The sequence below is a fragment of the Urocitellus parryii genome, chromosome 6, assembly GCF_045843805.1.
Source record: "Urocitellus parryii isolate mUroPar1 chromosome 6, mUroPar1.hap1, whole genome shotgun sequence".
Classification (NCBI taxonomy): domain Eukaryota; kingdom Metazoa; phylum Chordata; class Mammalia; order Rodentia; family Sciuridae; genus Urocitellus; species Urocitellus parryii.
In genome coordinates, this window is record NC_135536.1 from 84597351 (window position 1) to 84617863 (window position 20513).

At 34.4% G+C, this 20513-nt stretch overlaps 1 protein-coding gene across 5 annotated transcripts in view; it reads left to right on the forward strand.

The window, feature by feature from the left end:
* Cdin1 (CDAN1 interacting nuclease 1) overlaps positions 1 to 20513 on the forward strand; it is a 217769-nt gene that overhangs the window by 114601 nt on the left and 82655 nt on the right. For 4 of the 5 annotated variants that reach the window (XM_026392873.2, XM_026392888.2, XM_026392898.2 and 1 more), the window contains 2 exons: positions 7226 to 7291; positions 7865 to 7970. The exons of the other annotated variant lie outside the window; for it this stretch is intronic. In XM_026392873.2, the coding sequence (XP_026248658.1) occupies positions 7226 to 7291; positions 7865 to 7970 (172 nt within the window). The remainder of the gene's footprint in view (positions 1 to 7225; positions 7292 to 7864; positions 7971 to 20513) is intronic. 5 annotated transcript variants of the gene reach the window in all.

Sequence of the window (20513 nt, forward strand, 5' to 3'; positions counted from 1 at the left end):
ATAGGTGCTTTTCTAACATTCATGTATTACTCTGTGGGACTCCAAGAGGGTATAATCTGTAAAGCCAAATAGGCTTAGTGGAGAATGTCCCTTGCTGTAAGAAATTAGGATCTTTGTTTCTAAGAGTTCATCTGTCCCGTTGCTTTATTCCCTACTACCTAAAACAACAGTGCTCTGTTGGGAAAGTGATTATTATGTGACAAATGGGATTACATTCTTCAGTTGAAGAACAGCAACAGGAGCAAATGAGATTTAGGATACTAAGGTTGTTTACATGCAGATGTTAGCAGCATAGAATAAGAGGCTGGAAAGAAAACATTTGATTATATAAGTTGAGGGGAACTGAGATAGTTGGGTATTTCATAAGGAGTCAGTCGTTTAAATTTTTATCTATCAGAAGATTAAAAATAAGATGTGGGTTTTTTTTTTTTTTTTTAAAGAGAGAGTGAGAGAAAGAGAGAGAGAGAGAGAGAGAGAGAATGTTAATATTTATTTTTTAGTTCTCGGCAGACACAATATCTTTGTTTGTATGTGGTGCTGAGGATCGAACCTGGGCCGCACGCATGCCAGGCGAGTGCGCTACCGCTTGAGCCACATCCCCAGCCCAAGATGTGGTTTTTAGAATAACATCCTGTTGTTGTTAGAATACATGCAGTTGTTAATAAGAACATGCAATAGGGGCACAGATATGGGGAATTTGGATGTTGTTCCCACCTGAAGAAATTTTCTTGGTGAGAGACTCTCTTACTTATTTTCCTTATCAGTTTCACTTGTGATTGCCTCTCCCTGGGACTGAGAGATCCCTGGGGACCATAGACTTCTTGTTGCTGCTGGCAGATGAAATGCTCTCTGGAACTTTGAAGGAAAGTTATCATGTGCAATTAAAATTGTATTCTACCTGCTCCTGGCCTACAGCCCTTCCTTCACCATTGCTTTGGTTAGATAACTTAGGTCTGCTGAGCGTCTGATTTCCTGATCACTAATAATTTGTTGGAACTATTTTAGTTGTAAGTGGCAAACCATTTCTCCCTCTCTCCCCTCCCTCCTCTTGCCTCCCCCCCCACACACACACAGACACAGACATACACACACACACACACACACACACACACACACACACACCAATTGATTGGTTCAACTGATTTGGACACCTGGAAAGTCCAAAATAGAGAAATTTGCTTCTGATATGTCTAGAATTCAGAATACAATAATGTCGTCAATATCATACCTATTCTTTTTCTTAGGTTCTGCACTTTTCTGTGTTGGCTTCGTTCTCAGGCATCCAAGGTCACTGGCTATTGCTAGTTTGCTTAATCCTTACAGTTTATGATCCCAGGGAAAAGTTGACAATTCTCTTTTGCCTCATAATAAATCTCCAAGAGGACTGTGATCATCTAGTCTAGGTTAACTGTGTGCTCCTGGAGCTGAGTGGTTGTATCACATTATTGACCAGAATCACATTGTAATAGTAGGGTAGCAGTGCCAGGCAGGATTGTATATAGGACAGCAAAATTTAAAACCTCACTCTCCCTACAGTGAATTAGCTACAGTTTAGGGCTTCACTCCCCATAGCCAAATTACTTTGGGGTCCAGTCACTTACTGTTATTGAACTTGGTCTGTTTATATATGTATGTGCACACTTACCTATGTGCACATGAATCTGTCCATCTGTGTAGAAAATCCTCTTTGTGTCTCAGAACTGCTAATATGTCTCTCTCCATGGAGATTGGTTAAGGACAGATGGAGCTAGCTCTGAAGAAGGTTTTGACATCAGTGACTAGCTCAGTGGAACTGGGGCAAACAAAGGCTAACATTGAATCCCTCCTCAGAATTTTGGAGCTGGAAAGAGCTCTTATCCTCAGTCTGATTTCCTTGTTTTATTTAGAAAAAACTTGCATCACAGCTACTGCCCCTTCCAGCAACCTGTCCTATCCTGGATCTTTCTACTCCACCATGCTGATTTGTCCCTTTATTTTTGGTGTTAAACCAAAAGGATTTAGAGTGAAATGGTGTAATACAGAAAAGTTGGTGTTTTTTTGTTTGTTTGTTTGTTTTTGTTTGTTTTTTTACTTTTTCATTGTTATTCACATCCACTTCCTCTCCACAGTTCCAAGCAGCAGGGACTAGCATACCTAGCCTCTCTGTACTGCTCCAGCTTCTTGACCTCCCATTTGTTTCCTATCTTTAGGGCACTTCAATTTTCCCTAGTATTGTCCCCTAAAGACATAAACAAAGGACAAGGTCAGACCAGTCAGTTGTAGTCCTTATTAGTGGCTTTGATAAGAGGCTTTGGGGGAAGAGGTTGAAACTAATGGCTGTAATGAAATTTTGGGTTCTGTTAAGATTTCATTTATCTGCACTATCAGTCCCCCTATGCAATATATCTGTTCCATGTGCCTTTGCACGGGGTTTACATATCATAGTAACAGCTATTACTGAAGCCTTGCTAATTTCTTACATTATGTAGAAAAAGCTGTGAAAATTACTTTTAGGGGACAAAAAATATGAACAATGGTGATTGCTCCATATATTGACTAAGGCAGTGTTGGAGGAAAAATAGCACTAAAAAACAAAATACCAGAGTTAAAAAAGATATACAGTAGTTTTCATTTGTATTAATATGTGAATTTTTGCCCTCCCTCAATTTAGTAAAGATACATGAGGTCTTAAAAAGATTTTTTTAATCAATATATTTTAATCTAGAATGTTATCCTTTTTGACAAGTTCATAGAGAAAAGGAACATCAGAATGTTACTTTTCATTTTTAAATGTTGTGAACTGAAATTTTGCAGTTTCTTTGGGAATAACGATATTTCTTAATTTTTTTAATAAAACTAAATAAACGAAAACCTTTTCTTAATAGTCTTCATGCTATTTATGAGTCTTAAGTATATGTTAACTAGTTTCAGATGTGTTTTGTTCTCTGACTCAAAGTCAGTCCTTTATTTTATAAAAAGAAATTGTGTAATTACTACTTAATTGCGTTGGATATTTTGGGTATTTGGAGGAGAGGTAATTCAAAGGCCAGAGAAATTAAACTTTCACAATGTTCTTTATGCATGTATAATTCCTTTTTTAAAACAAACCCCTAATGACAGGCCTGACAAGTTAAAAATAAACAAAGACCTGGGTTGTTTTTATACAATTGAAATAATAGTAATTTTAAAGATATTTTAAAATTAACATCAATTTATATCTTTGGATGCAATTATATTAATTTTTTCTTAAGTTATATTGGGGAGAGGATCATTGGAGTGCTAGAAATCAAGATTATCTGGTCCATCTCCTCTTCAAGCAGGTATTGTCTAATATCTGACAGATATGTACTGTTCTTACAAGAGGAAAGTAAGAATCCTCATATACTTCATAAGTATGATGTATGATCAAATTTAAATATGTCCCATAATGAAGAGTGATATGTGGTCCTCAGGACAAACAGTAGCTTGGTTGACGTGGGCTCTTATCCTGTATCTTTAACAGTTTGAGAAGTCTAGGTCTTGTAACTTAACTTCTTTAGGCCACTTTTATTATGAATAAATCGGACTATTAGGCTAGTAACTCTAAGACTTAACTAGCTCAGAAATACTGTGCTTCATGAGACACATTATCTAAAAACTCTACATTTTTTTTCCCTAGAGACTAAGAAGTCTGCTTTTAAGTGATGATATTCTATATTTATTTTATTAGTGAACACATGAACTAGGACATTAATGAGCTTAGTAGTTACAAATTATATTGGATTTAAAAAGAATATACCTAAACCAGAAGAGCCTTACTTCATATCTGCTAAATTCACTGAATAAGGTATAATGCAGAACTTGGAGACTGATTTGTGAGGAAATTATACTAAAAGTTCCCTCCTGTATTATTGACCTAATCACCCCCCATTCTAGCTAATATTATTCTTATGATTTTTCTAAATCATGATCTTTTTTTCTTGAAGAAAACAACAGATTACTTAAACATCTCATTTCTGGTTGGGAAATTCAAAGAATCAAAACTAATTACTTAGCTCAAATATATATGAAAGTACTACTAGAACCTGTATGAAATGCATGATTTTCAAAGAAAATATAAATTGTGAAACTTTCTATAGAAGAGACAAAAATCTGAACAGATTAGTAGACATAAAAGAAATTGGAAAAGTGACCAAAGAGATGGCCCAGCAATAGCACCAGACACAGCTTGGGTTTTGTGGAGAAATTCTTCCCAGACCTTAAGGAATGCATAAGTCCAATGTTGTTGATGACCCACTGACTTTAAAAAAATAATAAATAAAAGTGAGATTCCCATCAATGTTAACAAAAGGCACCCAGTCCCCTCCTTTACAAATGAGGTGAACCTTAGGTTCAGACATTAGGGACCAAAGATAGAAAATAACAGCAGGAATTATCAAATAAAATGAACTTTGGGCCAAATTTGGTACCCTCTCTGTTTTATCTCTGCACAGGGAGTTAAATAGGAAGGAAAATTATTGCCAGTCTAGGAAAGCTTTGAAGAAAACACAGTTTTTCTTAATATACTTGTATTTTATTCAGTTATCCTTTTTCAGCATTAAGTGTGTATAGAGACTAGGATGTTAAAAAATGAGAAGGAAAGATTCCTGTCCTCAGAGAAACAGCATCAAGTGCAGGATATGAAAGGCAGGCCCATGCACAACGTACAGGGAGCAAACAGAACAAGCATGAAGGGAAGTAGCATGAACTGATCACTGAGGTGCATGACCTCAAGGTCCCAGAGTCAGACCCTGGCATGTCAGCCCAGTTTAAAATCTATACCCAATGGTTTGGATAATGAACTACTGGTAAGAAATCTTTAAGGGTCTGAGGAATCAAGAAAGAAGCATAAGGCAGAGGCCAGGAAATCAGGCCATATTGTTGGGGCTGACCTTAAAAGTCTTCCAAAGACGTGATCAGTGATAGAAACTTCTCCTGGGGCCTAGAGCAGGAGAGCAAGGCCACTTGTTCACAAGTAGACTTCCTGTACTTGTTCTGTTGTCTCCTCTGAACTTTGCCAAGTTGTTTCCTCCTCCTTTCTTAGGAAAACTAAAATGAAAGAAACCAATGAAGGTTGAAACAGGTAATGTAAGGCAGTGAGAGTTTAGTAAATAAAGGAAGAAATGTTTCAGATGCTTGGAATAACCTCTTATTATAAAAAATACAAGTCTGATATTACTGGTGATGACATAGACTTCTAGATGCTGTCCTTGGGGTACAATTACTATTGGTTTGATCAACCTCATATTGAGTAAGTGAGAGGGAAGGAGAAAAGGAGTATGTGTGTGTGTGTGTGTGTGTGTGTGTGTGTGTGTGTGTGTGTGTATACGTGTGTGTGGAAGGGGGGAGGAATGAATATGCACCAGTGGTATTTTGAAGTTCTCCACAAAATAATAGAAAATTTCCCCAGGCTCATTTGATGTTCTGTGTTCAGATTTTAGGGCTTGGGTTTTTAAGTTTTCACATTAAGCAAGTCATGCAGTTTAAATTGCAGGTATTGTACTAGTAATTTTGGTGCAGTGAAGAGAAGTGTGTATCTGCTTTTAAAGGGATTTCTCTGTGTACATTTGGATTGCTTAGTGACCTTTGAAATTTTGTTTTGAGCTGCTGTCAGAAACATAATTATTTTTCTTTCTGAAACAGATTTTAGCATCTGCAAAGGTTGATCAAGCTAGGATAGTTTTAATAAAATATTAATCTATATTTTTTAATGTCAAGCCAGCTTTTAAAACTGTTCATCACCTATCTAAAACATCAGCTCAAGGCAGTGGAGCTTATTTTAATAAATGCCTTTTCCATTAATGTTCTTCTTGTTGTGGTCAAAGTACAGTTAGAGAACAGGTTTTTTTTTTAATCTTATTCATCTATAGCCCAGTTTCAAGTTTCTCTTATTTTAAAATTGATATTACTTTATGTTTTATTATGTGAAGAGTTTACTTGCAGTTTTTTTTTATATGTATATTTCAAGGAAGGAAAATTGTTTCAAATTCTGGTATCAGTCCTTCAAAATCTGGATAGTTAAAAATTTTGACTTTTAACAAAATTTAATTTAATATCTACGTAAATATGTGTCTTGTTATTAAAAGGTTATTTACGTTTAAAATGCTGACCTTTCAAGATATACACAAGAGTGTTCTAAAACAGTGTTTCTGAACATTGGCCATGAAACCACTGTCTTGGGCTGACAAATGGATTGGAAATAAGCTACCCAACACTGGGAATGGGCCATTAATTTTAATCAAAGGTGATGCAGGAAGGCGAATGGGATGCATGGCAATGTCAACAGCCCAGTAGGTGTTAAGAGACCACACAGCCTTCCTTGTTACTTGGTTGGGCCATTAGTTGAGGTTGGGTGAAGACAGAAAGCCATGTCTGGAATTGAATGACCAGGTCACTCCAAAATCTAATGGAGAACTCCCCATTTCTGAAATCACATTGTAATGCCATTAGAAGTCAAGGACAGCATTTAGAAAATATTGAAGGATCTTTTTTTTTTTTTTTTAATCAAACACCTTGTGAGTTTTTTCAACTTTGTCAAGCTTCCTGTTTTCCTGCTTCCTTCTGAATGGATCATTGATGTTTACAAAGGATCAAGAAATTGAACAGACTTAGGAAAAAAAATCTTAAAGCTTGTTTGCTTTTCAAAATTACATACTGTTGTAAAATGCTAATAAAATGCCCAAAACAGTGACATGCCAGAGGAATTAAGCAGATAATTAATTCTTTCTAGTAATCTCATTGTCCTTTTCTTGTGTGTAGGAATAGTTTTGCTAGTTGAACCAAAACTTTCGTATCGGCTTTAATGAATGTATTTGTTTCATAATTGTAATGGCCAATGTACTTGGGCCTTGTTGTAAATTGTCAATATTAGCTGATAACATTAGTGATTACTGATGGTCATAGAGGTGAAATTCTTTTCTTTCAATTGGTAAGTATATATTTTTGTTTTGAGTATTTTCAATTACAAAAAAAAGTGGCTCTATGACAGCTTGGATTAATGATGTTTATAATAAAGACATAAAAATGCAAAAGGAACAAAGAAGCATTTTGTATCTGTGCTTCAGGTTTATTAAGAAAATCATTTACTCTGACATAGTATTGCATGCATAAGAAAGATATGTATGACTGAATTAGTAATTTTTACACATATTTAAGAAAGAAAAGCAATTATGTTGGTGTCTTGTTAATGGAATACTATTGTAAGTAATAGTATTTGTTCTTCCTGTAGATGAAGATCAGCTTCGTGCAAAGGGTTATGACAAAACACCAGACTTTATTTTACAGGTTCCAGTTGGTAAGTTCTTAAACTCACTTATTTGTTTGTTTATAGGGAAAGGGGATATGTTTTTCCATTCCTTTAATATGTTAAGATTAGCAAATGTCACCAAAGATTAGCTTTATAATACTTTACCTGTATGGGTGAAATAGTTGGAAAAGATGATTTTGAAGTAGCAGAAAATAATAGGTTCAGAAGGAATCTGTGCCATAAAATCTTTACATATATTTAAGAAATGGATTGCCATTTTCACCTCATTTCTTCAGATTTAGAATTTTTAAAACAGTTCTGTTGAATAGCCAGACTCACTTTGGTCTGCTTGACATGCCTCTTGTCAAGTTATAGAACAGCAGTCTCAGAACTAGGGAAGGGAGTTTCAAAGAGTGTGATGAAAATAAAAGCATGTGACTGTAGCATAAATGTTCCTTGTGATGAACATGCACAATGCGTTGTTTCATAATTACATCCATAGTTGAAGGTAAGGGCTAACCCTCTGCTCATTAACGTGAAGCGTAGAGAGGCCTGTGCAGAGTTCAGAATTTTCAATCTTCCCTTCCCCTCACTATGTATTAGTAATGCTTTGTCCCTTAGCTGTAGAAGGGCACATAATTCACTGGATTGAAAGCAAAGCCTCATTTGGTGATGAATGTAGCCACCACGCCTACCTGCATGACCAGTTCTGGAGCTACTGGAATAGGTAAGGTCCCATTATTTTTCTCTTAAGATAAACGATACTCAGCTGAAATCTCATTAGAAAAAATATTTTGTTTAGCTGGTAAAAATGCTAGTAGCCTTTTTTTCCCCTGGTAAATATAGGGTCTTGATTAATGTATTCATTTCAGATCACTGAAACTTCTCTGCTTTCATAATGTTGCTTTATTTTTTAAAACTAAAAATCTCCGCATAAGGTCACAATTAGTATATACTCTATTCCCTATTTTATGGTGATAACATTGGTGTCACTTAAAATATGGATGACAAGATGTGCACATTATGATATAAACACTGGATTTTTATCATTTTGATGTGAAATTTGTACTTACTGTGAGACCATAAAAAATAATTTATCTTCAACTCTCTAAAATATCCAAATATGAAAGATGAAAATAATTTACCTTCCAACAGTAGAAAACAGTTTATCTACCAACTTCTGTCAACATTCTTGAAGAGATGATAATCTGAGCAATTAAGAAAGCTAGTGTGAGGATAATACTATTTTATTGAGTACCTACCATGTGCCAGGTCCTGCAGACTGTTTCAGTTAATCCTCACAAGGAAGTTAGTTTTTTTCCCCCATTTTGCAAATAACTAAGCTGATTCTCAAAGAAAGAAAATAATATTCCAGTTAGCTGGTTACCATGGGCTTGCATTTATTTCTCTCATTCCCAAGCCTGCAATATTTCCAGCACAGTGCTAATTTCCTGTATAAAGCAATTATTGAAACTTCACTTTTTTCTATTATTGCAGGCCTAAATTGTCATACCCCACATTTTTTTCCTCTTAGGATAGGAGGTATGTCAAGTGTTAACCTTCCTAGATTAACTGCGTTTTTTGGTCACTGACCACCAGGAACAATACGGAAATAAGATTACATTGGGCCAGAGCATTAAGGAATGAGACAGTAGCATCTGTGGACAACAACCTTGTCCTGGAAAAGAAACAGTGGCAGGCTATGGAATTTGGCATTATATTGTTACTCAGCTTTACAAAAGGCCAGGGGATCTCGCCTGTAGCAGCTGTGCTAAACTAAGCCTACTTTTTGCCATGGTAACAATGATCATGACAAAATGCTGAATGTAATGGCTTTCTTGATTTTCTTGTGTAATTGTGCGTAGCATCCGAGCTTTACTTTACAGGGATGGAGGAGGAAAGTGCAAGATGTTTTAGAAATCAATGCTGCTTCAGCGTTTCCCGTGTTTTATTCAGCCATTATTCAAATTAACAGTAATGTGGCAAATTGAATTTTAGTTTTTTAGCAATTTTATGATTAGTTTGAAATAGTAAAGAAAGCATCATTTTTGATAGTATAGGGAAATCAATGACAAGAAAATGAAATTGCATAAGTTTGCCAAAGGATTAAAAAAAAAAAAAAAAGCAATTGAGTAAACCAGTATGTTTTTGAGACTATTTCCCCCTCTTTGGAACTGGTTAAGTCTCTTCTGAGGAACAGTTATAAATTGAATCCTGTATAGTAGAGCTTACTTAAAAATTCCAAAAGAATGTATTAACTTCAAAACAACTCAACTTTTTACTGAGGGCTACTGTGTTCCTGGCACTCACCATTTGTAGGTATATTAAATAATCTAGTCACTTATGTGATAAACCTATGGATTCCTGATGTGGATGGAGGGGGTCTGAGGAATAGACAATTTAATAGTGTCCTTTGGATTGGATTTTAATATTATCTTGTTTCATTCTACTTTTTAACCTTCTAAGATGTTTTACTTAAACTACTGTTGAGTAACATTCCATGAACATATTCTTTGAATATATACCAGTCAAGGGAGCATTTTGACAGGAGAACTTAGTATTAGTCCATTTGTTAAAGTTTAGGATCCTGCTGTTTTGCCTCAACAGCTCACATAGCAGCTGATAAAACTCTTCAGAGTTGGAAGAAATTCTCTCCCACCTATAGGTAGACTGTCAAGGAAGCTTCTGATTGACATTTGGGCTAGTTGTTTTATTCTTGTGATAAGGCTGAAGTTGACATAAAAACTAATGTTATACAATTGTCACACTCTTTTCAGATTAAAGATTAAATTTTACTGTGTGATAGTTTAATTAATATTTATAGAATAATGCATTTCTGTAAACTCATTTTTCCAACTAAATTAATGCAGAGCCTCTAATTTTTATATTAATATTTCTGTAAGAACTTTTTTTCATAAAGTATTGGTATACTGATCTCAGGCTTTCAGCAACATTGACATATCACTCCTTCTTTCTTTATTACATTTTTTTTCTTGGCTTCCATAATATAATTTTCTTCTGAGTTTCTTTCCGCCATGCCAGCAGCATAATCAGTCTCCTTTGCTAGTCTTCTTCCTTTTCCCAGTCTGTAAGCAAGAGGGCTCTGGAATTCAGTGTCTGCCCTTTTTTTTTTTTTCATCTAAACTCAGTCCCAAGATGATCCCTTGGAAATTTCAGTGGCTCGTATGGATTTACATACAATCTTTATGTTGGTACTTCTAATTTTTATCCCCAGCGCTAACATTTTCCCTGAGTACAAATTTCTTAGTCCAATCAATATCTCTTCTTGGGTATCAAATACATCTCTTATATTTAACATGTTTAAAACCCACCCGTTGGTGTTTTTTTCTCCCTAGCTTGTTATTCTCCCATTTCCCCTCAGTTCAATTAATGGTGCCACAATTTTCCCAGATAGCTAACTCAAAAACCTAAGTATTATCCTGGATCTATCAGCAAGTTCTTTCAGCTCTATCTTACCACATCTCATGTTGTATCATTTTTTATTGACTCACTTGCTGTTGCCTCAGCATCTGTTGTCACCTCTTGAGCAGTTGTTAAAGCTTTCAGACTGATCTCCTTTGGTTCATTCTTATAGTCCTGTGGTCAGGTTTTCTTACACGAGTCTTGGAAAATATAAATCATATAGTGTCATTTCCCTACTTAACTCTCCAGTTGTTTCCCATTCATTTAAATAAAATCCAGACTCTTTACCATGATTTTCAGGGCTCTTTTGCATGATCTTTCTCCCTTCCAGCCCCAGTTCTCTCCATATATACTTCACTTTCTCTCTCCGCCCCTAATTTACTTCTTCCATTACACTGCCTTTCTTTCACCTTATTCCTTGTTTCTACTCTCTGACTAATCCTTCTAGCTAGGAATTTTCTTTACTTAGATCTCCACATAAATTTCATGACATTAAAGGCTCTGTTCAAGCTTGCTCTCCACAGATTGACAACCCTTACCATCTAGTCTAAAATATAAAACCCTCTTTGGCAATTTTTTATCTCTTTTCTCATTAGGCTCTTCATAATACTTTTTGTGAATAAATGAGTAGAATGTAGTTGGAATCATTTAGAAAAGCACAAGTTTGCTTATTTGAATAAAAGCCTCTGAGTTTTTCCTTTTATTTTACATTTCAAATTATTCTATGTAGTCTGTCCATCATTAACTTTAGAAATTTGCCCTGGCTAGTTCACCTTGAAAGTTCTTAATTTTGCAGTGCAATCAAAATCAGATATAATGACTAGGATACATAAACTCCTTCTCTCACAGGCAGACCTGCATCCCAGGTATGAAGCTTAACTATATAACTTCTCAAAATTTTTCAGTCTCCACTTCTACAGAGTTAAAAGAAATGGTGTAACTCTAGGAAGCAGTGATTAGATCACAGGATATAGTTCCAAATTGTATAGGGATGTCAGAAAACATATTTTCTTATGAAAATCAATACAGAAATACTTTGTTGTACTACATGTGTAGTCATTTGACTTTACATCTTTGTCATCCTTAAAGTAATGGAAAGAATACTGGATTTGAATCCAGATTGTGCAACTTTCTGTTCCCATCACTGGGAGCAATTTGCTACTCTCCCAGAGTCCTTGTTTTCGACTCAAAAAAATGGGTTAATAATATTCTCCTTGTCCTGTTGTTGTGAAGATCATTTATTTAGTGCATATAAAGCAGTTTCATAGTGCCTGGCAGTCAACAAAAATTGTTTTCCCACTGTCTTTTTATCCTCCATATCACTGTCTGATGGAATATAGAAGTCTTCTGATTAGATATTTTTAGTTGCCTTCTTTGCCAGATAAATTACTCAGTTAACTTTAGCATTCAACTTGGCTGAATCTTTTGGGGAAAGTTTCCTATATTCCAAGATTGGGTTTGTTGCCCCTGATGTGTTCTAATAATTTCATGGCATTTATCAAATATTGTAATTGCTTCCTTGTTACCTTCAATATTGAGTTCCATATTATCTATTTGTTTTATCCATCTTTGGCCAGAAGTTGGAAGAATGTCTGGCCCATAGTTGGTAATGCATAGATATTTAGTGAATGAATGACTATACAAATGAATTTACTCACACTTGAAAGGCAACAATATTTTAAGCATCTGGTAAGGATTATATAAGACATAGTAACATTAAACTTTATTAGAGCCATTTTTTTTTTCATTTGGGCATGCCCCTCAAAAGGGCAGTGAGAAAAATTGTTCATTTTTCTAAAAGAGTTTTGCATATTTTTTAGGTGTATAAAGTTTTTGTAGATATATTTTTTGAATAGTAGCATAAGTGTATTTACATGAGAAGTTTTAAAATAGAAAATAACTGGTCCCCAAATGACAAATGCATTTTGTAAAGTTTTTACATAAATATTTATAGTTTTATGTTGATTATTTCCTTTTCCAAAATGTCAAACTTCTCTGGTTTGAAATTTACATGGAATGCCTTGAAAATCCTAAGTAGAGAGCAGTCTATAATTTCTGTAGAGGATGCATGGAACTGGGCCTGGGGCAGAGGCCAGTATATCATGTGTCTAAATTTTTAAAGTTATATATCAACTTAACAGATATTAAATAAGATTTATTCTATCCTACATGAAGATTTGGAACTTCAGATTTGCACTAAGAATCCCAGACTTTTTATTGTTGTGCAGGTATAGGTGGCTCCACTGCACAGCCTACCACTCTTCTCTTCCTGCTTTCCACTCCACCTAGAAAAGAGTCAAGCACACACTAGTCTGCACATCCAAGCTCCATGCACATTCCCACAAACCCTGCTGGCCTGCCTAGTTATCAGGTGAATGAACCTGAAAGAGAGGGCTGCAGGCCCTAGGAGTGGTCTCAGGGTTCTTTGGTCAGGAAGTTCTGAAGTTTGCTAAATGGAGTGTGGCCTAGAAAGGACTGGGGGAACAGGTATCAGGAAGAGATGTTGTCTTATCCCCATAGACTCTTCACCACAACCAGAGTGGGACCAGAGCAGAGCCTTCTAAAACTTGGATTCAGGGTACAGATCCCTCTTGACTGGGTATAAGGCACATTGTGAAAGGAAGGTAGTATGTATATCTTGCAAAGCCATTTCTTGTACCAGTATTAGGATAATGAGAGAAATGAGCACCAGAGGAAATATGGTCTTGAAGACATTTGTGTACTACTGAAAAAATTAAGAGCTGAGTTCCATCTGTCAGAGTTTTGAACCTTTGGCTCCAGAGAGTCTACTGTCTTAGAGGCAGTGCTAACCTAATACCTTCTGCCACAAGAATTGATTTGACTTCATTTCTTACCTCTAAGTATTTTTTAAAGATCAGTTATTTACTCTATGGTCTAGTGATTGCTTTCTCTGGTCTATGATAACCTGAGAAGAGAGGCATTTAGAATGGGGCTGCCAAGCAGTTAGAGTTAAGGAAGGCAGTTTTCAGAGAATGGCCAAAGTTTTTCCTGTATTAAGATACTTTCAGGAAGCCTACAATTAGCCAAATCACAGATTTCCAGTTATTTCAGTCTTGTTAAAAACAAGGCTGATCACATCTGTCTTAAGTTGGAGTGTGTGCCTCAGCAATAGAAGCTCCTGCAACCTTCAATTACAGCAGCCTTGGAAGGCACTGCTGCCATATACTAACAAGTAGTCATCAGCAACAAGAGACAGATTGACTAATAATTAGCAAATGCACTGGAGAGGACTTGTATAAAGGTAAAATATATTAATTTGCTTTTCTATCTCTCCTAATGGAGTTGGTTGTGAGATATTGATGTGCCATTGTTTCCGACAAATATTTGACACTGCTATTAGCTCTGGTAACCTCAAAATATTTTATGAGAATGAGGGAAACATTTTCTGCATATTTAGTACTTTCATAAGAATGATTTTTCGTAATAGTTAAACACCCGTTTTCTGCATCTGAAATATAAATAACACCACTTTCCCCAGTAAGGAATTTATATTTTCTGCCATCCTTCATTGTTTTCAATGATGACTTTAGATACACAACTGAATAAAAAAGAGAAATGCTGTCTTTGGCCTTTACAGTGGTATTTGCAATAAAGAGATGGTTTTGGGGAAACTGGAATGATTTAAATCAAAGACTTAAAAGGCAAAAAAAAAAAGAACTATAAGAAAATGTTAATGAATTGGTTTCTCAGACTAGAAATGTATCTGATTGCTATCTTTAGGCATGTTTAAGATTTTTATGAAGGAAATATATTGACCATTTTTTTTTTACAAATTTAGAGTGAGTACCAAAGAATTATTGAAAATATGATTCTTCATGCTCACTTACTATGATAAAGTAACATGGTTCAGAAATGTTACCTCAAACAATATCAACAACAAAAAACAGGATTGAGTGGTTACCATAAGAATGGAAATACACCATTATGATCATCCAAAGAGGGTGAGGAAAGAATAAAAGGCCATTAACAGAAAGTGATGTCTGGAGCAGAGTCAGTAACCCAAAAAACTACAGAGTCTATTTCTGAGACGAATTCTAGAATCATAAAGATCATATTGAAATTCATGATAAAATGGCCTGAAGTCTCTAGCAGTGATTCTCAAACTTCACTGGGGAGCATTTTCATAACATTGATGTGGGCTTTATCTGGTAGAACTGATTTAATTGGTATGTGTAGGGCCTAGGCCTTTGGGAATTTGTGTTTTGTTTGTAAAACTTTAGTTGATAATGCTGATCTGTACCTGCCATGGAAGCAAACTTCTTTCTTATCTAATCTCAGTTTTCCAGCTAGCCCAGCATTCCTAGCCTAACTGCTTCCAAACAGAGTCTTGATGAAAAAAATGATTGGTTTATTAAGGAAAATTGGTTCAGATTAGCAGACATTTGCAGGTACTATCTTAATCCAGAGGAAAATGACCTCTGCCTTTGAGGGGTTGAGAGTGAAAACTGGGAAGCAAATTACAGAGGCAGCACCTAAACTCTGAGATCTATATCTGTGCCCTTTGTGCTCCATCATGCAGCCTTGTGTCAGTCATGATGAGAAATCTGTTGGAATATATAAGTCAGTAATGGGTTCGCTATGCCAACGCTAAAAACCTCTATAGCTTATGAGGTTTAAATATTCACTTCATATTGTTGGATAGGATGGCCAGGTGTTCTCTCTTGCTTTCTCAATAGCCGATGAGTATTCAAATTATGTATCTGTGGGATCAACCTAAAATCCTGTGATGTATACCTATATACCTAGAATACAATAACCCCCAAATTTTTGGTTCTTGAATTCCACAGAATTATGGAATTTGGGATTTGTTTTATTTGTTTGTTTGTTTGTTTTTGTTTGGTTTGGGTGTTTGTATATGGTGCAGGCATTAAATCTGACTGGATTGTCTAAATGCCAGTCTGAATTCAAAATGAAAGTACACTGGAGAATTTTTGTCACTGGGATTACAGGTGTGTGTCACAATGCCTTTATATAGTCTAATTACTTTTGGGTAAATATCCAAAAATGAAATGGTTGGAACATATGGTAGGTATATGTTTCCCTTTTTATGAAATGATTTAGGTGTTTTGCAAATTGGTTGTTCTCTTTTACTTTCCCACCAGTGGTTTACAATAGGTCCATTTTCTTCCCATCTTCCCCATCAGTTGATAATGGTCAGTCTTTTTAACTTAACACTTACTAATAGTTGTGTATTAATAACCTAATGTCATTTTAATTGGCATTTCTTTACTGATAAATTATATTGAGAATCTTTTTATATGCCTATTGTCTTCTTTGGAGAAGTGCCTGTTCAAATCATTGACTCCATATAATTGGGTTGCTTTCTTATTACTGAGTTTTAATGTTTTTATTATTTCAACATGCTGGATATAAGTTCTTTATCACATACTTGCTTTGCACATTTTTTTCTCCTATTCTGTGGCTTGTTTTTCAGTTCACTTAATTGTTTTTCACAGATCAAAAGTTTTTAAAATTTGTAAATTCCAATATATTATTTTTTTCTATTGTAGATTATGCTTTTGGTGTTGTATCTAAGAGACAAAGAAGTCACAAAGATTTCTTACCTGTATTTTCTTCTAAAAGGTTTAGAATTTCACCTTTAAGACTGACATTCATTTTCAGTTAAGTTTTATATATGCTGTGATGTATAAATTGTAATTCCTTCAAGCATGCATAAATCCAGGTTTCAGCACCACTTTTTTTTTTTTTTATTTATTTTTATGTGGTGCTGAGGATCAAACCCAGGGCCTCACACACGCTAGGCGAGTGCTCTACCGCTGAGCCACAACCCCAGAGCCTCAGCACCACTTTTTGAGAAGACTTCTTTTTTTCCCCTTTAAATTATCATTTCATTTTTGATCATATACAAATAGGCCTATTTCTGAATTCTCTTTTTCCTCTGTGGATGAATTTGTCTGTCAACTCCTTGTTGCCTTAATTATTGTGACATAATTTTGAAAACAAAGCATATAAATTCTCCAATTTTATTATTTTTTTCAGCTATTTTTTTCTATTCTAGGTCCTTTGTATTATCATAGGAATTTTAGAAGCAGCTTATTAATTCTTGGAACAGCCTTTTGAAATTTTGACTGGGATTGAATTAGATTTATATATCAATTTAGAAAGAAATGATACCTTAACAGTCTTCTGAAACATAAACATGGTATTTTTTTCCTTGACTTGGGAAAACATTTTTAAATGTTTTTTAAAATCTTTAAACATTTTTCTCAGAAATACTCTGTACTTTTCAGTGTACATATCTTCTCACACATTTTCTTCTCACATTGAAATTGAAGTATTTTATTTATCTTGATACTACTAGAAATGATAGTTTTTATTTCATTCTTCAATTATACATTGCCACTACAGAGGAATACAAAAAGATGTATATAGGTCTTTTATTCTAAAACATTATAAAATTTATTTATTAATATTTCACCCTTTTGGTAAATGTCACAGAATTTATCTACATAGATAGTGCTGTCATTTGTCAACAGTTTTTATTTTTTAATTTTTATTTATTGCCTCTCTGCACTGGCTAAAATTTTCTATGTAAAAATTAACAATAGTGAGAGTAGACATTTTTTTTCTTGATCTTTGAAGGAAGCATTGGATCTTTTACCATTAAGAATAGAGTTAACTATAGATTTTTGTAGATATTTTTCATTAGGTTGAGGAACCTCCCTTCTATTCCTAATTTGCTAAGAATTTCTAATTAAAAATGAATGTTGGATATTTTTTCAATGCTTCTCTGCATCTATTAGAATGACCATATATATTTGTTTATTTGGTCTTGTTTTTAGTATAGTGAATTATACTGGTTGATTTGACATTACTTAAACTTTGCATTCCTGGAATAAAGTACATTTAGTCATAAAGCAATATCCTTTTATATTTTGTTGGATTTGATAAAATTTGTTAAGAATTTTGTATGAGCATTCATATGCAATATGTATCTGTAGTTTTTTTTTCTTCTATATTCTTTGTCTGATTTGGTATTTTAAGTATTATTTATCTCATATATGAGTTGGGCAGTATTCCCTCCTCCTATTTAATTTTCAGAAAAAGTTTGTACAGAGGTTTTTTTTTAAGAATTCCCCAGTGAAGCCATCTAGGTCAGTGGTACTTTTTTTGGAAGGTTTTTAACTACAGATCAATTTATTAATTGATACAAGGATTCTGGCTATTTTTTTCCTTACACAAACTTTGATACTTTGTTTTTCAAAAAGTTTATCCTTTTATCAAAGTTCTAGAATGTATTGCTTGTTCGAAATATTCCCTTATTAGTCTTTTAATATCTATAGAATATGTTGTGGTGTTGCCTTTCTCATTCCTGAGGTTTAGCAATTTTATTTGTCTTCTAAAAGAATCAGGTTTTGATTGGTTTTTTGTTAAAGAATTTTTTTCTCTTTCACTAATGTCTATTCTTTATTATTTTCTTTCTTTTCCTTAATTTCAGTCTTACTTATTCTTCTTTTGTGAGTTTTCTAAGGTAGAAGGCAGAAGTTACTGATTTGAATCCTGTTTTTTTTTTTTTACATAGGCATTTTTTTTTTTAGTGCTATAAATTTACCTCTGAAGATTGCAATTGCTGCATCTCAGTTTTTTACACTTTAAATCTTTATTTTCATTTGGTACTATGTACTTTCTACCTTTGGTCTTTTTTTATTCATAGACATTTTTAAATGTTATTTTTTCCAAGTATTTGAAAATTTTTCATATAGTTTTTAGTTCTTGGTTTCTGATTTAATTCCACTGAAATCAAACTAATTTGAATCCTTTTAAATTTATTAAAATTTGTTTTATGACCCACACTATGGTTATGTCTTTTCTATATGTACTGAAGAAGAAAATTTATTGTTATTTAGAGGGATGGAATGTCCTATAAATGTCAACTCTGTTAAATTAGTTGATAGTATTCAAGTTTTCTACAGTAGCCCTCCCTTACTCATGTTTTTCCATTCCAGGGTTTCATATCCATGGTATGAAACATTAAATGAACAAATACCAGAAATAATCAATTCATAAGTTTTAAATTATATGATGTTCTGAATAGCATGATGAACTTCCATGCCATTCTTCTCTGTCCTATCCAGGATGTGACTCATGCATTTGTCCAGAATATTTGCATAAAGTACCTGTTTGTTAATCATTTAGTAGCTATTTTGGGCAGTCAAATTGACTGTCATTGTATCTGAATGCTTTTGATCCAGTAACCTTTATTTTACTTAATAATGGTTCCAGAGTACAAGAGTAATAATATAAAGGAGGCAACAGTCCTAAAACATGAAATGCCATTAGCCCTGGTATTATGTAAAGTACTGCAGGGCATAAGGAAAAAGCATAGTGTATGTATATTTGTGTATATTTCAGTACTATCTTCGGTTTCGGCATCCACTGGGATCTTGGAAAATGGCCCCTTCAGATAAAGAGGGACTACTATATGTCTTCACATACATGTACTGATCAATATTCTGCCATATCCAGGAGAAAGACCTATTGCAGGTCTCCAGAATTCTCTGTGCAGCTCTCTCCTAATGATATTCTGCCCTACAAACCCTATCTGATTTGGTCTTTCCATTCCTCAAGTTATGGCTCCTCAACTCAGGGAGAACACTGGACTTCACCTGTGTTCATCCTTTATGCATCACAGTATAGAAAGTCTGTCCAAGTAGTCAACTGGAGCTTTTGTGTCCCGTCACTCACAAATCTCAGTCCTTTATTGCTTAATGCCCAGTGTTTACAAATTGTTGTATGATCTGTTTTGTTTTTGTTTTGAGTTGTATCCATGGGAGGCTAAGCCCAGTCCCTGTTTATCCCATCTTAGTTTCAATAAAATAGGAGTCTCAATTACAGTGTTTAGCACACACTTTAACCAGTTATAAACCAGTTTCTCTTGTTGAACATTAACTTTGTAATCTTATTTATGCCTTTTATCTTATAAATTTCACTGTTATCATAAACAACTTTTCTTAAGCATTGAAAATGAATAGAAAATTCATGAAAAATATTATGCAAATTTCATGTTTATTTCTTTTGATACACATTTCTCTCTCTCTCTCTCTCTCTCTCACACACACACACACACACACACACACACACACATATATTCATGTATTGTGCTTCTCTTTTGCTCAGGCCTTTGAGGATTAAAATGGAATTTTTAAATCAATACTTTTTGCCCTATAGAAGAGAAGGCTTGTATGATCAAGACTAAGGTTTCATTAATGAGCATATGGTTGTTAGAAGGCATCTTTCTTTGATTCTCTGTTGGTAGCACTCAATTAGGACTTCTTCTCCCTCTTGGATAAAGTAATGCAGACTATTCTTTGACAAGATAGAGCCTTATTTGAGCAATAATGCCTTTACTGTCCCTCTACCTGTTAAGGAACACGTTTCTTCATTTCTAGGTGTCTTCTGCTGCTTAATATCATTCAAGAATCTCCTGGGATAAGTGACTTATAGATTAGAAGGCTATTTTGCCTTAGTTTGCCCTTGCTCATTCCCTTCTCACATATGTGAAATATAGAAAGTGAGTCACTAATATGATTTGCATGTCTAATACTCATAAAGAGAAATCTGTATGTAGTCTATTCATATAAGTATCCAATTTCCAAAGTCAGCTAGAAACTAGAATAAAAATATTTGTGTGAATTCTGTTCTCTTGTTTTCCTCGTTGTCCCACCTGAATCACAGATACTGAGATGTTTCCTGGGTTTTATATATTCTTATTTTCTCACATAGGATTCTACCAGAAAGTTATCTTGTTAACTCCTTTTTGCTTCTTTTTTATACTTCTGTTTGTCATTTCCTTCCCATTTCTTAC